General features: G+C 37.1%; 1 protein-coding gene across 2 annotated transcripts in view; it reads right to left on the reverse strand.

Moving 5' to 3' along the window:
- Positions 1–764: 764 nt before the first annotated feature.
- Positions 765–26,806, reverse strand: part of LOC150083876 (valine--tRNA ligase-like) — a 180,018-nt gene continuing 153,976 nt past the window's right edge. For both annotated transcript variants that reach the window (XM_090374919.1, XM_090374918.1), the window contains 4 exons: positions 25,594–25,708; positions 24,095–24,294; positions 9,088–9,237; positions 765–1,679 (listed from right to left, as the gene is read on the reverse strand). In XM_090374919.1, the coding sequence (XP_090231045.1) occupies positions 1,614–1,679; positions 9,088–9,237; positions 24,095–24,294; positions 25,594–25,708 (531 nt within the window). In that variant the 3' untranslated portion in view covers positions 765–1,613. The remainder of the gene's footprint in view (positions 1,680–9,087; positions 9,238–24,094; positions 24,295–25,593; positions 25,709–26,806) is intronic.

The following is a 26,806-nucleotide window of genomic DNA, read 5'->3' on the forward strand; positions in this document are numbered from 1 at the left end:
CTGGGAGGAGAGCCAAATCTCCAAGCGATGTCATCATCATTGATTGTTTGCGTAAGTATTGGAACTGGAAATGGCTCAAGAGCTTGCGGATTTTTTCTTCGGAACATACCATCAATAGAGATAGAGGAGTTCGCATTCATCCCCTCTTTGAAACCGTAATTCTTGAATGGGGTGAAAGGTTCCACCTGACATGCTCTCGAGCCATTTCTGGTCTTCATGCATGTGTGAAGGATAATTCCCATGCTCCTACAGTAACATGTGCTGTGAGCCATGATTCTGTTGATGTCATTTAAGGATGTGCCATGACAGTCAAGTTTCACTGTTGATAAAGGAGGCAGTTGCCTTCTTTGCAAAATGCTACGTTGTTGTTTTATCACTTTTAATTTATAATATTTCGTATATTTTAATTCTATTTATCATTTTATCGCTTTTAACTCTACAGTTGTCAGTGTATTTTATTTTTACATCAAAATTTTACTGTCTTAATTATTTTATTTTTATTCTATTTTAATTTATGTTAATAAAGTTTGAGTCATTCCACTGCAGTTATTATGAGTTGATTTAAATCAAGGTGTTTAAGTGTAAAGCTGATGAAAATTTGAATTACAGTAATGAAATTGATCTACAGTAAAAATTTCATCAAAGAGTTTATGAAAAAAGAAACGTTTTCAAGCCTGTTATAAATAGTACACATATCTGAATTTTATCAATTTAACAATTTCAAGCAAATTAACCCCAGAAATTTAAAAATTACAAATATTTAAAATTCATTATTTATGATATTACTTGACAATTTATTGAAATAATATGCAATAATACTGAATATATCAAGAATAGATTAACTTTTATTATACTGAATAGCACTGTATCACAACTGAATATATTTGAATTGAGTTCCAGAAATGAATAAATTAAAAAAAAAAAGGGGGGGGGGCATTCAACACATTCACAGAAACAGCAAAGTAATTGTATATGATGCAAAAATATATTTTTTTAAACGAAAAAATTAAAATTAAAATTATCTTAATTTTTTTCATATAGATAACCTATTTTTCAGAAGATTAAAATATTTTGTACACTTTGTACACTACTATTATTGAATACAAGTACACCATTTATGTTAATAATCTATACTAATTCTGCAACACATAAAAACAACACAGAAAAATGGAAATGCTTCATTTTTTCTGGGGGGGGGGAATTTAATATCCATATGGATTATAATTACAAAAAAGGCATTCGTATATAGAACATAATACAAGACATTTTTCATTACAACTCTTTTTCTGTTCTAAACCTACAATGTATCTATATCTATACATTTCTTCATAGTCTAAAACTCTATTTTACAAGTCGATACTTTTACAATCAAAGCAATTTTGTATTGCTGAATAAAAGCAATACAAATGAACTGGTCGCTACTTTTCAAAATGTTTGCTCTTTGGTGATCTTACAACAAAGAACAAGAAGAGCAGCAAGATTCCACAATTCTGAACATGAGCACACAGCAAATTTGATGTGTATAATATGTGTGTACATGTAAGAACTGTGAATATATGGTAATCATACAAAGTCCATCTAACCTAAAAGCCAGTGACAAAAATGTAACTGTTTCAGTTCTTGTTAGTCTGCCTTTCTTTCTCAAGTAACCTCTCCAGCTCAGCTTCCAGTGAGGCTTTCTAAATGAAAACATAAGAGAAAAAAGAATGAGGCTTTAAATAATTCCCTGATATTGTTATATTGTTAATATATTAAACGAGCATATAACTCATGATACAAAAAAAAAGGGAAAAATACTGTAAAAAAAGAAATAAGTTGATTTAACCTGATGTACCATCAGGCACGATTTAAAGTATTGCCCCACATATGGACTTTTTTAAAAAGAATACTAAACTTACAGTACTATTTACCAGCACACGTACACATTCTCAAATAACTTTCAATAAAGTCAAACTTTTAAAAATACTTTATTAGAATATCAGAATTCCCACAAGCATGCAAATATAAATCTTATGGGTCTGCCTTGCAGTGGCAATATGTTATTAGCTGGTGGTTGAATGCATATCAGAAACCTTTCAGTGCATGCAACTATGACTTGTCTGAACCTTCAGAAATCCACTATGGCAGATGTTATTCAAACACGGAAGACCAGAAGTAATATGTAAATTTAAAAAAGAGAGTCTGGATGGTCTCACTCAAAGAACACGCTCAGTGAACCATAAAAGGATAATTTCATATCTCATGCATGTAGTTGGCAGAAAATATCATGGCACGTCAAAGGGGCCACAAGGAACGTCTGTCAAGCTGCAAAACACTAGTTTCAGTGCAGAGCAGTTGTGCATAATTTTAATATCATGGTCACCAGTGCAAAAATGTATTTAGAGTGGTATTGTTCTCAATGTTTGTGGACTCTAAAACAGTGGCTGAAGGTGACCAATTTCACTATATAATGTTTCATTCTTATGGATATATTTGGTTTGGTTTCCTGAAATACATTTCCTAACACAATTCTCTCACTGAACATTTCGAAAAGTGAATTGTGTTGACACCACTTTGACAGGAAATGTTCTTCAGGAAATAAGAAGTTTAGTTGTTGTATTTGGTTTTTAGGAGAATTAGCAACTAAGGCCATATTGCTCCGGGGATATGTGGTGGTTATTCCCTGACCTTTCCGCATCCTCTGTATTTGGTGGTCACTGGCTCGAATCCAAGAAGTTTAGTGGAGGCAGCCTGATGGTATGGTGCTGTTTCAACTAGTTCAGACCTGACCTATTGAGTAGAGCGCGAAACAATGAAGTCTGTGACCTACTTGGATGTTCTGTACAATTATGGACTGTTAGCATTGGCACAACTCTCCATGTCACATAGGACTAGCTTGTGGGAAATGACATTGAAAAGTTGGACTGGACAAATCAGGGCCTTGACTTTGCAAATCCACTGAACACTTGTGAGAAAAATTGGAGTGTTAGATTAGGTTGTGGCCAAAATAGTCTTTCTCAAAACTGGCTCTGGCAGCTGCTTTGCAGGAGGAATGGAGACAAATTGTCATTACCAACATCCACTTTAGTAGAAAGCATGTTAAGGTTGTACAAGTAAAAAGGTGGCCTACTCTGTATTAAGTTTTTGAAAAACCGTAGCATAAAAGTTATTCTGGTGTTTTGATTCCCAAAGTGTAAAACTCTGAATTTTTTAATGTTATAGTTTCCACATATCTGACCATCCTTGAGACCTACACATGTAATTCTAAAGGGGCACTGCTTGACACTGGCCATGAAGCCCATTCATGCATACGTGCATGGAACTTGCTACTGCAATTATGGTATGTGTTACTTTTGTTCTGATAAGTACATAATGATAAAAGCCATTTTGCAACTGTCTGTGTGCATATGAAACATTTGGTCATATAGTGTACATTAATACTACACTACACAGTTTTTGAAGAATATTTTGAAAAGCACTAATGAAAAGATACATTTGCCTTCTTCTCAGTTTGGTTTTGATGCTAATCAGAGTCTCCTCATTAAGTGACAATGTGTCTTGCAAGTTGATGGAATCTTCTGCTGTTTTATTTTGTCATCCAAATGTTCGCACTCTTTGAATGTGCTAGCAGCAAAGGAGAAAAACTAGTCTTGGCAAGCAAACTTGTTTTTAACATCCATCACAGTATAGAATCTGTCAGTCACTCCACTTCCTATATCACAGAGATGGTCACTTACTGGTGCATGCCTGTTTTATAGATATTTTGAAAGACAATGTTCTTCTGAATTGGTATTTGTAATTTTACTTCTTTCTTCCAAACCAGTCAAAACATGCATCAACTAGTCAGCATTCATTCATATTTTAATTCAAAACTCACTAAAGTAACTTTTCTTCTTCCTCATTTATTCCTATTCTTTGGAACAACTTTCTTCATATATATTTTCTGAAAATTATAATCCACAGAAATTTGGGTGCAACATTAACATGCATCTTCTGTCTTCTGAACTGTTAATCTACTCTTGGTACTAGGATACAGGTGACCCTCGCTTAACGCTGATAATTCGTTCCCGAAAAACAGAGCGCTAAGTGAATCAGCTCTAAGCGAGTGGCGTATTCCCATAATGTAACATATATATTTGTGAGTTGCGTCTATGCCATAGGATATTTCCTAATCAATAATAAACGGTAGCGAAATGACGCACAAATGTCGGCCAAAATATTTAATATTAAAAATTTGTACTTATAAAATATTCTCCATTACATACGTATATAATTATGTGGTAAGTAACTACAGTACGTATCAAAATTAAACTTAAAATCATGAATTTATTATCCTATTGCCCTGGGCTGTCGAGTTTTCGTAACTCTGGTCGATTTTGGGTTACTTTGGCTGTCTTCCTAGTAAACTAAAAGGGGTTTTACTTTAAAATCCCTCCAGCATAACCACCCAACAATAAAGTCAATCAATCCTTCGCCACTTTGAAGCATGGCATGTTTTTTTTTTCTTTACTTGACATGAAACTTCTTTTAGGCATTTGTTTCCAAAAAAAGTCCAGTTTCATCTATGTTAAAAAGTTGTTGAGAAGTTTAACACCACTCTTCAATAATTTTTAGTTCTTTTTTGAATGTTTCGGCTCCGTCTTGATCTGCACTAGTAGCTTCTCCCAGGATTTTATCTATCTTACCAGCCCTTACTAGCTTTAAATGGTTCCACATTTTTTTTTTTAAAGGTGAGCCTTCTTCAGATCATCATATAGGCTAATCGCTTTTTCTTTAATAATATTTAACTTAACGGAATTGTGCGTTGGATATTACCTTCAATAAAATTACTTAGAAGTCTCCATTTCAATGGTAATAGCCAGCTTAGTTGCTTGCAGTGGAGCAGCTGTCTTTCCCGCTGCTAAAATTAGTTCTTTATTTTTTATAACTGTTCTTACAGTGGAATCTGCCAGTCCTAAATTATTGCAAACATCCACTTGTCATTGAACGGAATCGATTTGCTTCAAAACGTATAATTTAATTTTCGAATTCAGTACTTTTTTTTTTTTTTTAGCATTAGCATTACTAGAGGCATATGATGGATGCAAGAAAGCAAGCTTATGCAGCATTAGCCAAAAAAAAAAAAAAAAAAACCCACTCTCATTTCACCCCTCCGTTCATTCCAAATACCTGTCCAGATCAGCCTTAAATTTATTTAGGCTATCAACTTCCACAACAAGGGATGGAAGTCTGTTCCACCAACCAACTACCTGCTGGCTAAAGGCAAACTTCTGCACTGCACATCTATCCTACATCTGTCTTTCCTCAATTTGAATTTATTCCCTCTCAGATGATTATTCTGAGCAAGAGGAAGAATCCCATCAGCATTGAGCATGCTCAAACCATTCAAGGCTTTATACACCTCAATCAGATCACCTCACAGGTGCCTAGTCTCCAGACACTGTAATTTGCAAAATTTAAGCCTTTCTTCGTAAGAGCAACCCTTTGTTCCATTCACTAATCTTGTTACCCTTCTCTGTACTCGTTCCAACAGCTCTACATCCTTCTTGAAATGAGGCCTCCAGACCTGTATATAGTACTCAAGGTGTGGCCTGACCATTGCCTTATACAAGGGGATAATCACCTCCTTATCCCTTCGTTCTCTACCACTGTCAGTGTAGTACCACAGAGTTGATACGTCACTCTGGGGTTACTGCTTCCCATATGTAGTACTTTACATTTGTCTACGTTAAACTTCATTTGCCACCTCTCAGCCCATCTGCTCAACTTTTCTAGATCCTGTTGCAGCAGCGTACTGTCATTAGTGTCCTTAACAACCCTGCCAACCTTTGTATCATCTGCAAACTTGGACATTAAGCTTGATATACCATCATCAATATCATTTATAAATACAGAAAACAACAATGGACCCAACACTGAACCCTGATGGACTACACTAATAACATTAGTCCATGATGAGCAGTGTCCATTGATTACCACTCTCTTTCTTCTCCCACTCAACCACCCCTTTATCCATAGCAGCAATTCGTCTCCAATGCCACACTGCTCCAATTTGTTCAGCAGTTTTACATGTGCGACAGTATCAAAAGCCTTTCAAAGATCAAAATATATGATATCAAAGTTATTCCCTGCATCCAGTTCCTTTGTGACCACATTATAGTATCCAATCAAATTGGTCAGGCAAGACTTCCCCTTAACAAAACCATGCTGTGTCCGAGCTATAACTGAAGTCTCGTCTAGATGATCCTGCAGTGCTTCTTTAACCAGTGCCTCCATTAATTTTCCTGGAACAGAAGTTAAACTAACAGGTCTATAATGACTTGTGTCGCCCTTTGATTCTCCTTTGTGAATTGGGGTCACATTTGCACATCACCAGTCCATGGGTGCCTCCCCTGAGTCAAAAGAAGCTCTCATAATTATGGATAAGGGTTTGCTTACTTCCTTTGCTGCCGCCTTTAATATAACTGGAGAGATCCCATCCACCCCAGGTGCTTTTTTATGTTTATCTTGAACAATTTCTCCTCCACTTTCCTCTCAGTTATTACAAAATCATCTAGCTCACTAGCAGAGTTTAACTCACCTCTGGCATTCTCCTCGCTGAATAACTCTCATGGGTGAATGTAGATGCAAAATACTCATTTAGTTTGTTAAGGATCATCAACCTAAGCAGGATCATCAATATCCAGTGGACCAATCTGATTCATCCTTTTCCTTCTAGAGTTTACATAGGTAAAGAACTCTTTGTTGTTTTTCTTTGCATCCTTTGCCAAAGATTTCTCATAATCTGCCTTTGCCTGCCTAATCTCCTTTGTGACTTGGTTACAGACCAGCTTATATATATCACAGACTTCCGTGTCACCCATTAATTTATATGTATCCCATGCATTTTTCTTCTCTGCCATATGTCTCATTAGTTCATCTGACATCCATTTATGCCTAAACCTTGAACAATATTTCTTAGTTGGTATGTAAAGTCTAGTAGCTTCCAAGATAAATTCTTTGAATGCTTCCCATTTTGAATTTGCTGTTGGTAACATGATCAGTTGGTCCCACCGTATAGAATTTAAACACTGTCTCAGACCACCGTAGTCGTCTCTATGAAAGCAAAAACCCCTTCCCTTTACCCCTGATGGTAGTTACCTTTTTGAGTAAATCCCACTTCAGCACACTGTGATCACTGCCATCTAGTAGTTCCTTTATCTGCAGATTCTTAATGCATGAAGAATCACTACTGATAATCAGATCAAGAGTATTACTCCCTCTAGTTGCCTCCCGAATATGCTGATGTAGAAAACAATCATCCAATAAATTTACAAAAGCCTTGCTAGTGTGTGAGTGACCAACCCACAAATTCCGGTCAATATTTCGGAAATTAAAATCCCCCATTATAAGACTCTCTCTGATTTACTGGCCCATTCTATTTCCCTGTACAGGTTCTTAATATACTTAGAGTCATTAGGCCTATAACACACTCCTACTCTCAATTTTGATCTCCCAATGCTTATGTCACACCAAACTGACTCGACACTGCACTGTCCAGCGATGTCGGCTGGCTTCACTTCCTTGGATTTTATATGTTTCTTAACTAATAGCGTAACCCCTTCTCCCTTCCTATCCTATCTATCTTTTCTGTAGACGCTGTACTGCCCAAATTCCAGTTCTGCATTCCTTATATCTGTGTGACACCATGTCTCTGATATCCCAACAATATCTGCCTTTGATGTTTTGAGCAATACCTCAAATTCATCAAATTTATTTTACCAAAAGGTGCAAGTATACATGCACCTGTTCCTATTCTTAGCTACCCTAACACAATCCATGTGTTTACTTGTACCGCAATGACTCCTAGAAATCTCTGAAATACCCTGCAACTTGTTTTCCAGGCTGCTTCTCATTCCAATAGAAGCAGTGCAAGAATCAATTTCACCTCCGCCAGTGGCTACTGTTAATCTATTAGTCCTTGTATCCCCCAAGCTAGCAGTTTTCTGACCCACCTAACACTGCATCAGCAAATATTCTTGCACCCTTTCTATTTAAGTGTATCCCATTCCTGTAGAAGCAGTATCTCCTGTTTTCTTACCTTTGTAGGCTTCGTACTGCGTCAGACATTGTTCCTTTTTAATTCTTATCCGCCATTCCACCATTATTAATCTTCGAAAATGTAACTGCGTTGCATTAATTATGTATCATTACTTGTATCATTAATTATGATACAATGTTCGAGTAAACTGTCCGTTACGGATTATGTCTAACACTGTACCAAGTGATGACTAGACTTCGGATAAATGCATATAACGCAAATATTACAAGCAATATACTTAATCATTTTTTGAAATGTTGATTTCGGAACATAACAAGTCACCATAGTGCAATTAAATTAGCGTGGGAGAAAATTTCACCGAGCGTGGGAAAATTTTGCAAGTCAGCATGTCAAACTTTGCTATTCATTTTGAAGCTATCGACTACATCGGATGAAACATTTTCGTTAAACATGACAAAAATTCAATCTTTATGCTGGTAAAAGGGCGTTATAGTGAGTTGTGACAGCGTTAAAGTGAGATATGGGTTATAATATAAGAACAGCGTTACAGTGAATCAGCATAGAGCGAACTGCGTTATAACGAGGACCTGATGTACTATAGGTTCTAGTACCTAGTTTTGGGTCACCATATTAAAAAAAAAAAAAAAATCTGAGGAATAAAAGATCAAAATTGCAAAAATCATTTATCAGCACTCCATACAACAAAATCTTAATGCCTAACTCAATTTACTGTGCACTAGTGAATTCCTACCTAGGAGAAAGTATTTGTTTGAAAGAAGGAAATTCAAGTGCAAATTCATTGTTTTGAATAGCTAGCCCCTCAGAGAATCACAGAGGTGAATAAAATTAGCCTATGGCCAAACCTGCACCTTTATTGTCCACAACATCAATCTAAACTTTAGAGTACGGCAATTTTTCTCACAATGAGTATATTTTATTTATTCATATTTGAACAACAAAAAAAAAATCATTACAGCATACATGGGTGAAACCTTATAACTGGTAATCCAATTAAAATACTTATTCATCCCTCATTTAATAAGGATAATAAAAGCAAAAATATTTACCTTAGCAGTATGGGACTCCTTAACTCTCTGAGGAGCTTTTTTCCGATATCCTCCATCAGCCATAATTTGACTTAACCTATTTAGTTCTTGCTGAATCTTTTCCAATCTACTTTTGTAATGAATAGGATTTTCTTCCACATCTATATGTTCCTAAAGGTAATATTTACACCGTTAGAATTTCAAATCAGTAACAGTTGAATGCATTATTATAGAATTAAAGTTATTGTTATTTTTGCAAGTTTTTTCTGCACCATCAAAAATAGAAACAAAAAATTCTGCCCTCAACAATCCATGCAGGCAACCTTTTTTATGTCTAAGAACCAACAGTCTCCTCTCATATATGGGTATCCTCTTTTTTTCAATTTCACTAAGCAGGTTTTGTTTTTGAACCTTTCAAGAAGCTTGATGTCTTTATTTAGTTGTGGCTTCCATACCTGAGAAAAATATTCCAAATATAGTCTGGCCTTATACAATGGGATCATAAGCTCTATCTCTCATCATTGTTTGTTAAATTATCAATCCTGCATTGTAACTCCTAAATTCCTTCCCCTGCCATTTTTAATTAAAACCCCATAGTATAAAGGTTACTCTTGTGTTTTGATTTCCCAAGTGTAAAACTCTGAATTTTGTAAGATTATAGTTGCCACTTATCTGACCATCTCTGAAGCCTGCACATGTCATTCTGAAGGGACACTGCTTGGCACTGGCCATGAAGCCCATTCATGCATATGTGCATGGTGAATATCACTGGTGACCTTGCTACTGCAATTATCTTGGTATGTGTTACTTTTTGTCTGATAAATATGTAATGACCAGCTGTGGCTAACAGTACACTGTGCATTTTAGTTTGACAATGCCTGGCAGCCATAAATCATATACATAAAAAATAAAAGGAAAAAAAAAAATTCATTTCTATATTAAAATTCAAGATTGAATAATGTTCATATTACTTTCTGAAGAATTCTAATGTTATTATATGTTGTGCTTAATCATATTATAATTATAGCTTCGAGGTGGGTTATTATTTATATGTGCAATCATCAATCAAGATTGACTAATTAGCCACAGCATGGAAAAAAAAAAGCAGTAAAAATTTCTCTCCTTTTTTTATGGGATCCAAATCCAAGCCTTTTCCACATGGTATGGAAGGTCAGTGACCATAACCACTGTGTTACATATGAGGGTCAGGTTAGTTGGTTACTGATCCTTCTCTTACAGACGACCTCTACTCCCTATCACATATACTTTTATTTACTGCTGTATTCCTTTTTTACAGGTATTGCATAACCAATTTCTTTTGAATTAGTATCTATAATTCTATCTCCTTCACCCAAACTAATTTGAACGTGTGCATCAGACAATCAACACCCATTCAGGATTCAACTCCAAAACCAAGCTTTTCCCTTTCCTCACTTCTGCTTTTACCTCTCTCTTCCTAATTCATTTCACAAATATACGTGGTCTCAATTCTAATCTCAACGATGTCCATTTCCACTTGCAGTCTGCCAAACCCCATGTACTTTTTCTGACAGAATCTCAGTTATCGTTTGATTCAACTACTGCTCATCTCAGATGCCCAAATTTTTCGCTGTATGATTCCTTTCGCCTCAAAGGTGGTACTTGTGCATATGTCCGTTCTGATATTCCCTGTCAGAGTCTTGGCAATTTGGAATCTCCTCTCTTTGATCTCCTCTGGCTTAAAATCTCTCTACCTCTGTGTCAAATTCATCTGTTGTCTCTACCGTTCTCCCAACTCCACTAATCACTTGGAGCTCTTTGACTTCCTCTCGTTGCAACTTGACTTTCTCCAGTCCAACTTTCCTAACAGTGAGGTAATTTTCCTTGGTGATTTTAATGTTCACAACTCCAGCTGGCTTCCGTTTTCTAGTCACACCGACCCAGCAGGTCGAGATGCTGAGGCTTTTGCAATTACTAATGACCTAGCACAGATTGTTCATTTACCTACAAGAATACCGGACAATCCTAATCATACAGCCAATACGCTTGATCTTTTTCTCACAAACAACCCTTCTAAGTACACGGTCGAAGTGAGAGGTCCTTTAGGCACTTCAGATCACAACTTGGTGATTGTCTCTTCTCCAATGGAACCTTTATCTCATGGCTATTCCCAACCTCGTGTTGTTTGGCATTACAAGAATGCAAAATGGGATGACCTGCGAGACTTCTTTTCTTCTTTTCCTTGGTCGGATTACTGTTTCAAAACTTCTGATGTCAACGTTTGCTCAGATCGTGTCAGTGAAATGACACGATCTGAGCAAATGTTATATAAACCTTGGTTTTCCAATAAATGTGCTAAGGCTGTTCAAGAGAAGAATGTTGCATATCGTAATTGGCTTGTTTCTAATTCTTCAGTTTCATTTTCTGCCTAAACCAAAGCTCGCAACAATTGTAAAGTAGTTATTGATCAGTCCAAACTAGAGTTTGAACAGGCTAAGAGCAGAAAACTTGCTTCTTGCCCTAATGGTAGCCGAGCATTCTGGTCTCTTGCCAAAGCTATTGGCCACAACTTTTGCCCATCTCTGCTCCCACCTCTGTCCAAACCAGATGGTTCTGTTGTCACTTTAGCCAAGGATAAAGCTGACCTGCTAGTATCCCATTTTTCTTCCAGCTCATGTATTAATGATCTTGGTAAAACACCTCCCACCATTCCCAACATGCTCCATTCAATGCCTCCTGTGGTCTTCTGTCAAAAGGATATCAGAAGGATTTTGATGAATCTTGATGCTAAGAAAGCTCCAGGTCCTGATGGTATTTCTCCACTTGTTCTCAAAACCTGTGCTCCTGAACTTACTCCTATTCTTTGCCGCCTCTTTTCACTTTCTTATTCCGAAGGTGTTTTTCCTTCTGCTTGGAAATTTGCTCATATCCAGCCAGTTCCTAAAAAGGGTGACAAATCCCTCCCATCCAATTATCGTCCCATTGCAATTACTTCTACTCTTTCTAAAGTAATGGAGAAATCAATTAACCGCCAACTCTTAAACTACCTAGAAACCTTCCATCTGATCAACGATCACCAGTATGGATTCCGTCAGTGTCGATCCACTGGTGATATTCTGGCTTATGTTACCCATTTATGGACTAATTCAATGGAAAGGTTCGGTGAAACACAAGTAGTTGCTCTTGACATCTCAAAGGCTTTTGATCGTGTTTGGCATAAAGGTCTTCTAAACAAGCTTCCATCTTATGGTTTGCCAACTGTTTTTAGTAATTGGTTATCCAGTTTTCTCTCTGATTGCTCACTTAGGGTGATGGTAGATGACTCTGTCTTCTAACTTCTCCACTAATGCTGGTGTCCCCCAAGGTTCAGTTCTTTCCCCCACTCTTTTCCTCTTGTATATCAATGACCTTCTTCCATTGACTGGAAATCCTATCCATAGTTTTGCCGATGATAGCACATTGCATTCAACTTTCCATTTTGAGAAACCTTGTCGTGCTCAATCAGCTTCAACTTCTTGAAAATCTGCTACAAATTCTTTAAATGCCGATCTTCAGGTAATTCTCCAGTGGGGCAAAGACAACTTAGTTGATTTCAACCCTTCTAAAACTCAGTCTTGTCTTATATCTCACAAAAAAGGACTTATCTTTAGTGACACTCCAATTTCTAGGCAAAAGGATATATCTCTTTTGGGGATTACCCTGACTTCTAATCTCTCTTGGCACAAGCACATTACAAATATTGCTTCCTCTGCATCTAAAAAACTTGGTTTTCTCTTTCGCTCTCGGCGTTACTTTTCTTCCAAACAGCTGCTCACTCTGTATAAATCGCAAATCCGCCCTGCCATGGAATATTGTTCCCACATCTGGGGTGATGCCCCCAAAACCTCTCTCAGGCTTCTTGATTCCATTCAGAAGAGGGCAGTTAGGTTAATTAATGATTCATCTCTAACAGAGTCTCTCCACTCGCTGTCTCATAGACGCACTGTTTCTGCTGCATGTCTCTTCTACAGATACTTCCATGGGCACTGTTCTTCTGAATTGGCTTCTATAATTCCCGCTCTCTCTTTCAAAACAGTGCAAACACGTGCCGCCACCAGCCAACATCCATTTACTGTCCAATTTCAAACCCACAGAACCAGCTTTTCATCTTCCTCGTTTATTCATTCTACTGCCGTTTTCTGGAACAACCTTCCTTCATATATATTTCCTGAAAATTACAATCTACAGAAGTTCAAGTCCAATGTCAACAAATATCTTCTTTCGTCTTCTCAACCTCCAACCCAAGCACGGTACTAAGTACTATAGGTTCTAATACCTCTCGTGTTTGGGGTTCACATAAAATAAAAAAAAAAAAAAAAAAAAAAAAAGAAATACGTATAAAAGAATGCTGTTTCAAATAATAACATTCCTTCTTATTTAATTCCTGAAAATTACAATCTACAGAAATCCAAGTCCGATATTTTGTCTTCTTAACCTTCGACACACACACACACACACACACACACGCACGCACGCACACACACACACACAATATATGTTCCAAATAATCTTTCATATTTGGAATTATCATAAATTTAAATTCACTAATTGAAGCAGCTGTTAGTCATGCAAGCCAAATATTTTGAGTAAACCTGCTGCTGTAATATATTATTAAATATAAAGTGGCATTGTTTGCCACTTTTATTAGTTTTGAAACAATGTAAATGATGTAGTAGTAGTAGTAGTAGTAGTAGTGGCATGTGATGCAAGAAAGCAAATGTATGAGCTTATGCAGCATCAGCCAAAAAAAAAAAAAATCACACCATTCCCTCCAAATGCCTGTCCAGTTCCTCCTTAAATTTATTCAACTTATCAACTTCCACAACGACAGATGGAAGTTTGTTCCAGCAATTAACCACCCGCTGGCTAAAGGAAAATTTCCGCACATCTATTCTACATCTGTCCTTTCTTAATTTGAATTTATGCCCCCTTAGGTTCGTAATCTGAACAAGTGGAAGGATCCCATCAGAATTCAGCATGCTCAACCCATTCAAGGCCTTATATACCTCAATCAGATCACCGCGCAGGTGCCTAGTCTCCAGCCACTGCAATTTGCAGAACTTAAGCCTCTCTTGGTAAGAGGATCCCTTCATTCCCCTCACCAATCTTGTTGCCCTTCTCTGTACACGCTCAAGTAAATCTACATCCTTCCTAAAATGAGGCCTCCAGACCTGTACGCAGTACTCAAGCCATGGCCTGACCATTGCCTTATACAGAGGGATAATCACCTCCTTTTCCCTGCTAGCAAAATTCCTATATATCATTGACAAAACCCCATGACCTGCCCTGGCAGCCTGTCTGCATTTCTCAGAAAACTTCATATCTGACTGCACAATTACTCCCAGGTCTTTTTCATTTTCTACCACCTTAAGTGTAGTACCACACAGTTGGTACGTTTCTCTGGGGTTACTTCTACCCATATGTAGTACTTTGCATTTGTCAAGGTTAAACTTCAGTTGCCACTTCTTAGCCCATCTGCCCAAATTATCTAGATCCTGTTGCAGTAGCACACTGCCATTACTGTCATTAACAACCCTGCCAACCTTTGTATCATCTGCAAACTTCGACATTAAGCCTGATATACCTTCGTCAATATCATTGACAAATATACAAAATAACAGAGGACCCAACACCGAAACCTGTGGGACTCCACTAATAACATTAGTCCAAGAAGAGCAGCACCCATTGATTACCACCCTCTGTCTTCTAGCACTTAACCATCCTTTCATCCATTGTAGCAACTTACCCTTAATACCATTCTGCTCCAATTCGTACAGTAGTCTTCCATGCGCAACAGTGTCAAAAGCTTTCCTGAAATCCAAATATATGATATCAAAATTATTTTTCGCATCCAGTTCCTTTGTAACCACATCATAATATCCTATCAAATTTGTCAGACAAGACTTTCCCTTAACAAACCCATGCTGTGTCTGAATTATTGCTGCAGTCTTGTCTAGATGATCCTGCAATGCATCTTTAACCAGTGATTCCATTATTTTACCCGGAACAGAAGTTAAACTAACTGGTCTGTATTTACTCGTGTCACCCTTCGATCCCCCTTTGTGAATTGGGGATACATTTGCACATCTCCAGTCCGTGGGAACTTCCCCTGAGTCCAAGGATGCTCTCATAATTATGGCTAAGGGTTTGCTTAGTTGCTTTGCCGCCTCCTTTAATATAACTGGATAGATCCCATCCACCCCAGGTGCTTTTCTTACGTTTCACTTCAACAATTTCTCTTCCACTTTGCTCTCAGTTATTACAAAATCATTAAGTATCTTGCTACAATTTGATAACCTTCTGCCATTTTCAAACCTTTATAATTCCTCACATGTGAATGTAGATGCAAAATACTCATTCAGTTTGTTTGCTATCTGAGCAGGATCATCAACAGTCGAACCATCGATGTCAAGTGGACCAATCAGATTCATCCCTTCCTTTTAGAGTTTATATAAGTAAAGAAATCCTTGCTGTTTTTCTTAGCATCTTTTGCCAAGGATTTCTCGTAATCTGCCTTCGCCTGCCGAACCTCCTTTGTGACCTGATTACAGATTAACTTATATCTGCCATAGGCTTCTGAGTCGCTTGATAATTTATATGCATCCCATGCATTTTTCTTCTCTGTTACGAATCTCATTAGTTCATTTGACAACCATTTAGGCCTAAACCTTGAACAATATTTCTTAATAGGTATGAACCTTTTAGTAGCTTCCATGATTAATTCCTTGAATGCTTCCCACTTAGAATTTACTGTTGGTAACATCGTCAGTTGATCTCACTGTACAGAATTTAAAAACTGTCGGAGATCACTGTACTCGCCTTTACGGAAGCAAAAACCCTTTCCTTTACCCCTGATGGTAATTAAATCTTTAAGTAAATCCCATGTAAGTACACTGTGATCACTGCCACCTAGTGGTTCTTTTATCTGCAAATTCCTAATACATGAATGATCACTACTGATAACCAAATCAAGAGTATTACTTTCTCTGGTTGCCTCTCGAACATACTGCTGCAGAAAACAATCATCCAATAAATCCACAAAAGTCTGACTAGTGTGCGAATGCCCAACCCACAAGTTCCATTCAATATCTGGGAAGTTAAAATCCCCCATTATAAGACATTCCAATTTACTAGCCCACTCTATTTCTCTGTACAATTGTTCATTGTACTCATTCAAGTCATTAGGCCTATAACACACTCCTACTCTTATTTTTGCTTTCGCAGTGCTTATGTCACACCAAACTGACTCAACAGTGCACTGTTCATCTATATCAACTGGATGCACTTCTTTTGATTTTATGTTTTTCTTTATTAACAGCATAACACCTCCTCCCTTCCTATCCTGTCTATCCTTTCTGTACACATTGTACTCCCCAAATTCCAGTTCAGCATTCCTTATATCTGTGTGACACCACGTCTCTGCTATCCCAACAATATCCGCCTTTGATGTCTTGACCAACACTTCAAATTCATCAAATTTATTTACTATACTTCTAGCATTGGTATACATGCAAGTATACATGCACCTATTCTTATTCTTAATTACTCTTACACATCCCATATACCCACCTGTTTCACGATTACTGCCATCCGTCCCTGAAACCCCCAACACCCCTCGCTCCAGGTCGCTACTTATTCTAATAGAAGTTGTGCAAGAATCACCTTCACCTCTGCCTACGGCTACTGTTAAACTATTAGTCCTTGTATCCCCCCAAGCTATCAGTTTTCCGTCCCACCTAACACTGCCTCGATAGCATCAACAAATATTCTTGCACCCTTTATATTTAAGTGTATCCCATCCCTGTAGAAGCAGTCTCTCCTGTTAACAAGTACAGTCCAGACTGAAACAAATTCTATCCCTTGAGCCTTGCACAATCTTTCCAGGGCCGAATTGATCGACAAGGCTCTCATCATATACTCCCTCCTATCGTGTCTGGGCAGAATTGCAGACACTTTTAACTTCAACCCTAATTCACGGCTTTTTTTCATCAGTGACCTGTACTTGTTAAGTAATTCTGCCGGTCTCCTACTCTTAATATCATTAGTGCCAACATGTACAACTATATCACCTTTTGTGCCCCTAAAAGATGATATCTGCTCTACAACATCATCAACCTTTGCCCCTGGCAGACATACCCTGGTCCTGTTCCACCTATCCTTTTTACAAAGGATGTTCCCCGTTTCCCTGACAATAGAGTCACCAACAACTACTAGTTCCTTTGGGACCAGCGCAATCTGCCTTGGGGGTTGCCGCTGTGTTACGTGATGATCAAGTGCAAGCTCTGGTGTTGATGTGGGCAGCTGAGAGCCTGATGGGCCCCTCAATTTAGATCTTTCGAGGGCATCCACCCTGTCCTTCAAACTCTCATATAGGCCCATAACAACGCTGAGTTGTCGCCTGATTTCCTTACACTCCTTACATCGCGCACACAAAGACATCCCCCATGGCAATATCATGTTCCGTTCCAGATAGTTCGGCAAACATTTCACAAGTTGCACATTTTTTTAGGCTGTGATGCGTTGGAGAATCGCCCCCCCCCCTCAGTTCTCCCCCGAGTCACAGCACTCCTGCCACTTTGTGCCCGTTGCTTTGCTGCTCTAGTTTGGGGCATGATATTTTAAATTAATAAGATCAATAAATTAAATTAAATTAAATGTCAATACTACGCTATCTAATAGAAACAGTGAAGCATATTACTGTTTCTATAATTATACGTTAGAGCTACCTAGCTACCTCAATTAAAAATTTAAATTCCCTATCACTATATACAAAAAACAATGCCTGCAAGATTCGAACGGACTAACGGTTTTATAAAGTATTACGTATATCTACAAAAACTGTTTATATAAATTAAAATAAAAATAACCAGCGTAATTAGAACTATAAGACTACGTATTAAGTACAATATAAAATAACAATTATGTAAATAAAAAGCAAACACATCGTTTTTTTCAGAGCCTGTAAATCGCAGCTGTATTTTCTAAAGAAAATACAGCTGGTCTTTCAGCAAAATGTCTGCTGAAAGACTTAACTGCTCATACGACAGAAAAAAAACTGAAACAGCCAGACAATTTGTGTATTACAACTACTTTGTAATGTGTAAATGCTGATTAACATGCAGAAGCCTTAAACATTTCATACAGAAGCTGACAAGAAATTTCAAGCAATCATCTGAAATTGCACTGGATTGCTTATCATGTGGTGCATATCAACAATCAACAAAGTTGAGTAGATGATAACTTGTGATGATCTCATTATGATATCTAATTATAATCTGTTGTTCCTAAAGTCCACCACTGCAGGGTTGTGACTTGGTATTTCCTCTATGAACCATAACTTTAGAAAAGCATGATTCACTAACTTAGAAATCATATAATCTCATTTGTCATGATCAAAAAATTTTGAAAGGAAGGTCAAAAGGAAAAGTGATGCTATTAGTTTTTTGTCCATCATGGTATTGTGTACACGAATTCATTCCTCAAGGTGCCACTGTGAATAAGGAAATTTCTGTAGAGGTATTGTGCCAACTGCAAGAGACAATTCTGTATAAGCATCTGAATGGCAGGCAGTGAAAACTAAGTTGCTGCACAACAATACACCCCACACAAAACACTTCTTGTGCAACAAGAGCTTGCTAAATACAACTGTTGTGTTACCAATTTCCTTTACTTCACCTGACCTCTCAAACATGAGGCCACTGTTTCTACAGCAAATAAGAGGTTACTGGTGCAATTCAAGATGTTCTCTGTGCTATCCAGGCAGAACAGTTCTATAACTGCTACCAGCAATCATACCAACAGTGGCAAAACTGCACTGCAGTTCAAGAAAAGTACTTTGAGAGTGGCGTCTAGATTTGGTGTGGTTTCATTTAATATGTGAGCTTGGGAATTTTTGACTGTATCACACATGTAGAGTAGCAATAAAGTTCTGGAACTGGTGCAATAAAAAAGAACACGAAGTGAAGCTCAAAAATCATTTTCATGCATATGTGCATGGTGATTATCACTGGTGACCTTGCTACTGCAATTATCTTGGTATGTAGTAGTAGTAGTGGCATGTGATGCAAGAAAGCAAGTGTATGAGCTTATGCAGCATCAGCCAAAAAAAATAAATAAATAAAAAAAATTACAAAACAATTCCCTCTAAATGTTTGTCCAGTTCCTCCTTAAATTTATTTAACCAATCAACTTCCACGACAGATGGAAGTTTGTTCCAGCAATTAACCACTCGCTGGCTAAAGGAAAATTTCCGTACATCTGTCTTTCCTCAATTTGAATTTATGTCCCCTTAGGTTTGTAATCTGAACAAGTGGAAGAATTCCATCAGAATTCAGTGTGCTAAACTCATTCAAGTCCTTATACACCTCAATCAGATCACCTCGCAGGTGCCTAGTCTCCAGCTATTGCAATTTGCAGAACTTAAGCCTTTCTTGGTAAGAGGATTCCTTCATTCCCCTCACCAATCTTGTTGTCCTTCTCTGTACATGCTCAAGTAAATCTACATCCTTCCTAAAATGAAGCCTCCAGACCTATACACAGTACTCAAGGTGTGGCCTGACCATTGCCTTATACAGAGGGACAATCCTTTTCCCTGTTAGTAAAATTCCTGTATATCATTGACAAAACCCCATGATCTGCCCTGGCAGCCTGTCTGCATTGCTCAGAAAACTTCATATCTGCTGCACAATTACTCCCAGGTCTTTTTCATTTTCTACCACCTTAAGTTTAGTACCACCTTAAGTTTAGTACCACATAGTTGGTACGTTTCTCTGGGGTTACTTCTGCCCATATGCATCACTTTGCATTTGGCAATGTTAAACTTCAGTTGCCACTTCTCAGCCCATCTGCCCAAATTTTCTAGATCCGGTTGCAGTAGCACGCTGCCATTACTGTCATTAACAACCCTGCCAACCTTTGTATCATCTGCAAACTTCGACACTAAGCTTGATACCCCTTCATCAATATCATTGATAAATATACAAAACAACAGTGGACCTAACATCGAACCCTGTGGGAATCTACTAATAACAGTAGTCCACGAAGAGCAGCACCCATTGATTACCAACCTCTGGCTTTTACCACTCAACCATCCTTTTATCCATTGCAGCAACTTACCCTTAATACCATTCTGCTCCAATTTGTACAGTAGTCTTCTATGCACAAGTGTCAAAAGCTTTCCTGAAATCCAAATATATGATATCAAAATTATTTTTTGCATCCAGTTCCTTTGTAACCACATCATAATATCCAATCAAATTTGTCAGACAATACTTTCCCTTAACAAACCCATGCTGTGTCTGAATTATTGTTGCAGTCTTGTCTAGATGATCCTGCAATGCATCTTTAACCAGTGACTCCATTATTTTACCCGGAACAGAAGTTAAACTAACTGGTCTGTAATTACTCGTGCCACCCTTCAATACCGCTTTGTGACTTATATGTTACTTTTTGTCTGATAACTACGTAATGACCAGCTGTGGCTAACAGTACACTGTGCATTTTAGTCTGCACAATGCCTGACAGCCATAAAAAATAAAATAAAAAAAAAAAAAAATTCATTTTGATATTAAAATTTAAGATTGAATAATGTTCATACTAGTTTCTGAAGAATTCGAAGTTACATGAGTCAGTTTGTTAGTTTGTTTGTTATTTGGTTTTTAGGAGTGTTAGCAACTAAGGCCATATTGCTCCGGGATATGCGGTGGTCATTCCCTGACCTTTCCAAATCCTCTGTATTTGGTGGTCACAGGCTCGAACCCCGGTCTAATCAAGAAGCGTGTGCTACGCACTGCTGCTGCTGCCCACCTGGCTACGGAGGCGCCCACACGAGTCAGCGAATGCATCCAAAAACGTGATGTTCAGTTTGGCAGTTACATATTTTTTTTTATGTCCACCATCCTGAAATCTCTTTCTTTTGAGGGCAGTTTTCAACTTGAGAAAGAGGAGATTGTCTGCTGGTGCTAAATCAGGAGAGTAGAGCAGATGGTTCATCTGTACAAGTCCATGTTTTATCATAAATGTCTTTGCAACAAAAGCAGAATGGGAAGGCAATATTGTGCAACAAGAACCAGCTGCTTTTCTCTTGAAATTGTGGCTTTAACAAGGAAATCTACTTCAACAGTCTCTGAAGCACCTGTATGTAAAACGCACCTTTGGCTCGACCCCCCCCTTTCAGGTACAAATTCCTAGTGAATCACACAGTTTGTCAAAAAAAACAAACCTTATTCATATCCAAGAGATCATCATTTTGACTCACATCCTTGGGGTCAAATGATGACCTCTTGCCATAATTTCTCAAACTTTTTCAACTGTATCCTCATTTTGAGAGGCTGATGGATGTCCACTTTTTCGGTCATCTTGAACATCCTCATGTCCATCTTTGAACCACTTATACCATTCAAACACACTGGTACAACTTAATGTTTTGTTTTATCACCATAAACAGTTTTTAGCATTTCATATGTTTCTGTTAGTTTCCCAATTTAAAGCAAAATTGTGACACGAAATGTTAACCCTACTACAAAATTGGTTGTTACTTATACCTGTTGTACAGCTAGTGTTGTAAGCTTCAGTACTTTTTATCGCTCTATAATTATCATATGCTAACTTTTTCTGGTCAAAAAGAGCAGAATAAAAATAGCATGGTATAATTACGCAGCAATAAAAATTACTGAATTCTGCAACAGGTACAAGTTGATCTGTATTAGAACCACAAATAAGGTTAGAGAGGCCAAGGCTGCGCATGAGAAAGCATTGGCTAAGAAGGCAAAGAATGGGTTCAAGAAAATTTTCATGTATGTGAATACAACAAAGAAAGCTAACCAGATCAGACCCTTGTGTACTGGGTGTGGGGAATCCTTATATAACTCAGCTAATGTTGCAGATGAATTGAATAGGTACTGTGCATCTGTCTTTACTGACGAAAGATCCCTAATGCTGAGAAGAGGCTGTGCAAGTGAGGCACAGCCATATGAAATTAGTGATTTCATAATGTAATTACAGATGACTGTTTATTAGAAAAACTTTTGAGCATAAAAGCAAGTAAGTTTCCTGGAGTTGATGATATATACCCAGTAGTTTTGAGGGAGACCGCCAGAAGGTGTACTGAACCATTGAGGTTAATTATGAGGGCATCTTTGGACAGGGGAGATTCCTATAGATTGGAGAAGTGCCAATGTATCGCAATACATAAAGGTGGTTCTAAAAGTAGAGTTGGTAACTACAGACTGGTTAGTCTGACTTCAGATTAACCAGTCTGTAGTTACCAACGACACAGAAATCCACAGACAATCTGAAGGACAGACAATCTGAAGGACACACAACATAGTTTTGTTAAGGGAAAATCATGTTTAACTAACTTAGTAGGCTATTTTGACACAGTTACTCATGAGCTGGATGTAGGGAACAATTTCAACAGTTTATTTGGATTTTAGCAAAGCATTTGACTCAGTCCCTCGTGAGAGATTACTGTAGAAGCTTGAACAGGCTGGCATTACTGGTAAGATTTTAAGACAGTTTGCTGGGTGACTGCAGGGCAGAAGGCAGAGGGTTGTGATTTATGGATATTCTTCAGATTGGTGTAACATCAGGAGTTGGGTCCCTCAAGGATTGGTTCTTGGACAACTGTTGTTTTACATTTTCATAAATGACATCAATGAGGGGATAGAATGCATGATGTCAAAATTTGTAGACAGTGTAAAGATTGGTAGAGTCACTAATGATCAGTGCCAAGCAGTGCTCCTTTAGGATGACTTGAACAGCCTTCTCAGATGGTCAGAGAAGTGGCAGCTAAATTTTAATGTAGCAAAACACAAGATCTTACATTGGGAGAAGAGCATCCCCAAAATAAATTATGCCTTTGGTGGAGTTGAATTAAAAACAGTAGAGGAAGAAAAGGATCTGGGAGTTATGATATGGGCAGATATGAAGTTTTCTGAACAGTGTAAGGCAGCCAGGAAAGCCAATGGTGTCCCATCGATGATTTATTGAATGTCATCCTGTAAAGATAGGGAGGTAATAATCCCATTGTATAAAGCAATTGTAAGACCACATTTGGAATACTGTGTTCAAGTATGGAGACCTCATCTGAAAAAATACACTGAGCCTCTTGATTGGCAAAAGGATGACTGCACAAGGAAAGACTCCAATTATATGGTCTACAGAGCTTGACAACCAGGCACCTCAGAGGTGACCTGATTGAGGTTTATAAGGCATTGAGAGGGATTAGTAAAATGAATGAAGGTGGAATTTTGACTGTTATAAAGAATTCCAGAACTAAGGGCCATAAATTCAAATCACAGGGGTTAAGGTTTAGATTAGAATGTTGGAAGTTTTCTTTTGCAGGTAGTTGAGGCTGACAGTTTGAATAAATTCAAAGGTCAACTGGATATTTACCTGTATCAGGAGGGAAGCGCACATAATTTGTATTTTCTTTGCTTGGTTTTTTTTTTTTTTTTTTTTTTTTTGTCAGTGTAGCAAACGTCTGTGACTTCCTTGCACTATATGGCAAATATTATTACCTGTCAATCTATTAGATAATCTCTGCACCACCATTTGTTGTAGGCAGTTTGAATTACAACAAACCACCTCCATTTATTCTTTAACTCATCAAACAATGCTATAACAGCACCAGTACCAGTCCAGGAACTTTATTTCCACACCTTATATTATCACATTCTAACAGAAAATTTGTCTTCAGATTTCAGTTAAACTTTGAAAATATTAAGTTGTTTTTTCAGGGTAGTGGTGCACATGGTGTGCCAGTTTCTAATAGTATACCACTTCACACAGTCATTACTGTGCATCATGCCTGTATTTGTGGACATTCATAGATTGATTTACATGTGCAAGCTGAAAAAACCTGAATAACTGAAATTTCAGAGCTAGTTCAGATTTTTCTGAAATAAAAAAAAATCAGATTATTTTGCAATTGAAAAAAAAGCTGCTATATTTTGTCAAAATTAATTTTTAAAGATTAATAACTTTTCTTACAGATATGAGGACAACATACCTCTAACTTCATCCATACGTTCATACCATGATCATGTGTTTTTGACACCCAGTTGTCAGTAGTAGTATGGTGTTCATTTGGATACTCCTGAATTTTATTTAGCTGAAAAGTCACGGATTGCAGTCGAGCTAAAGTTGCTATGACTTGTCCAAATTTTTTAAGAATGTCTAAAGTGTTCTGCTCCTCTACGGTGACAACAACTATTTTAAAAGAAAAATTAAATTTGATAATAATAACAACTGCATTATGATTAATATATCAGAATTATTATCTAAAAATTAGAAAATTAAGTAATTAATACAGTGTCTGAAATAAATATATATATTTTTATAGTGATTCTAGACACAAAAGGTATTAGAAACTATTGTGCTTAGTACTGAGAATGAGTTAAAAGTTGAGAAGACAGAAGATGATGTTGACACTGGAATTGAATTTTAGTAGATTTTAATTTTCTGGAAATAAATGTGAAGAAAAGTTGTTACAGAGAATAGCTGTAGAAGGGTAAATGAAGAAGAGGAAAAAGTTAGTTTGTTCAGTCTGGAATTGAACAATGAATGCACAATCAGTAACTAGCTAAGTTATGTGTTTGAACTGTATGGAACAGATGCCAGTTCAGAAGAACAGTGTTGATGGAAATATCCATAGAAATGGATAACCTAGATTTTACAAATAAAGTGTCATTAAATAAACTGACTGCCTTCATTTAGATACACCTAAGAGATCGAGAGACAGGTTTGTGCTGTTTAGAAGAAAAGTAACACTGACAGTGAAAAAGAAAACAGAGTTTTTCAACCCAAAGGAAACAGCATTTGCTTATCCTAAGGAACGTTAGAAGATAGGACTACTCCAAATTAGATTAGGTGATCTTGTATACATATTTCAATATTGTTGAAGATGAGCATGGGAGAAACCCAGAGATTACATTTAAAGAACTACTGGAAGCCATTGATGGAATACCAATAGAACACTCACCCTCATCCTGCAGTCATGACCTTATCCAGTGTGATTTCTGGGTATTCCCAAAGTGTAAATGTTAGCTACAAGGGCAGAAATTTGCCTCCAATGCATAAATGAAAGAAGCCACTGCTGTTACCATATGTAAAATGCCCGGAAAAAGTCTACTGCATAAGTTTTGGATGCGAGTAAAGTATTGTAAAATATGTATATTATGTGAAAAAAATGTATAATTTGAAAAGGAAACCATTTACAAGCTGAAGGATGTCTCAGATGCTGAATAATATGAGTTATGAGTAGTCTCTGAATTTTATTTTATTTTCGGAGCAAAGGAGCCTTGGATACCATCTCATTTTCTTGATAATGTTCCTTATATCATGACAGAAATAATTTTTTTTCATAAAAGAATTACCTTTAAATACTGTAAAGATGTAAAGTGCCTTTACATAGAAAAGAAAAACTGTCACAATAAAATAATTTTTTTTATTCCATCTTTGATAATTATTATTCATTATACAACAATAAATACAGCATTTTGTACATACCGGCTGGCTTACTCCTACTGACCCCATGCTGTGTCTTTAATGATCTCGTCAAATTTACAAGTTCTAGAACTGTCTTCATATCAATATCTAGCAGTGTATTTTTCCATGGCGAGAACTGTGTAAATTTCAAAAATTAACACTATTTTCATTTAAACAGGTATTCAATTCTCAAAGTAAAGCAGCCATTTGAACTAAAAAATTTATTTTCTAATAACAAAAGTAGAAATAAAGAAAATAAGAGATAGACAAAGAACATTTCTCATACTCAACTGAGAAATCTTACAATCCTTCTCTATTCATTCCAATACTTACTTTTACAGGCTTCCCCACTTGTCAGCAGTTGCCTTTTATTTCCTGGTGTCAAATATGCCTATCCATCCATAGATCATCTAAATTCCTTTCTCTCATAGTATGCACTATTCCTCCTCTCCAAGTTACCCAAGGTTGCCCACATTTTCTTCTACATGGAGAGACCAATCAAATACTTTTTCTGGCCATCTCATATCGTGCATTCTTCTGATGTGACTGTACCATTGTAGAATTTTCTTCTCACTCTTTCTATCACACATTCTAGCCAATGCATCTGTTTTCTAATGATTTCATTCTATACTAACTGGATCCTAGATATATGACAGCTCCTTCTTAGACCATCCATCTCCACCACACATAGTCTTTGTTTCTGGCACTGTATTAGGGCCCATCCTTCACTTCCATATATCAGAATATTTTCAATGATGGCCCACATAATAATTGTCTTTGTTCTTTTGTGTATTTTTCGACTTCAAAGGACCCCATTTATCATACACAGTGTTCCTCTCGTTTGACTTATGTGGTAATCCAGGTATTTCTCAAAAGTGCCTGATTTATGCAGTATAGATACTTAAATTAGACATTCCAATACTATAAACTGAGTTTATACTTTCTCTTTATTGTTTTTATTTTCTTAAAGGTAAAATAATGGAATCTATCACTGTAGTGAAATGACTTCAGACCATTAGATACAAACTAAAACTTCCAGTAAATTATGTAGGGCAGAATTCCTTATCTTTCATAATTTATTATAATAAATAAGGAATGTAGATGCATGACTGCTTTTCCTCCACAAATTTCTGTAGACAACCTATCAGCATCTTTTTTGAAAACCTTCCACTGCAACAACTCATTGATACCACCATGTTTTGTTAATTCCTCATATTAATATGTACTTTCTTAA

Source organism: Mastigoproctus giganteus, chromosome 6 (assembly GCF_048544385.1).
Source record: "Mastigoproctus giganteus isolate SK-2022 chromosome 6, ASM4854438v1, whole genome shotgun sequence".
In the NCBI taxonomy this organism is placed as follows: domain Eukaryota; kingdom Metazoa; phylum Arthropoda; class Arachnida; order Uropygi; family Thelyphonidae; genus Mastigoproctus; species Mastigoproctus giganteus.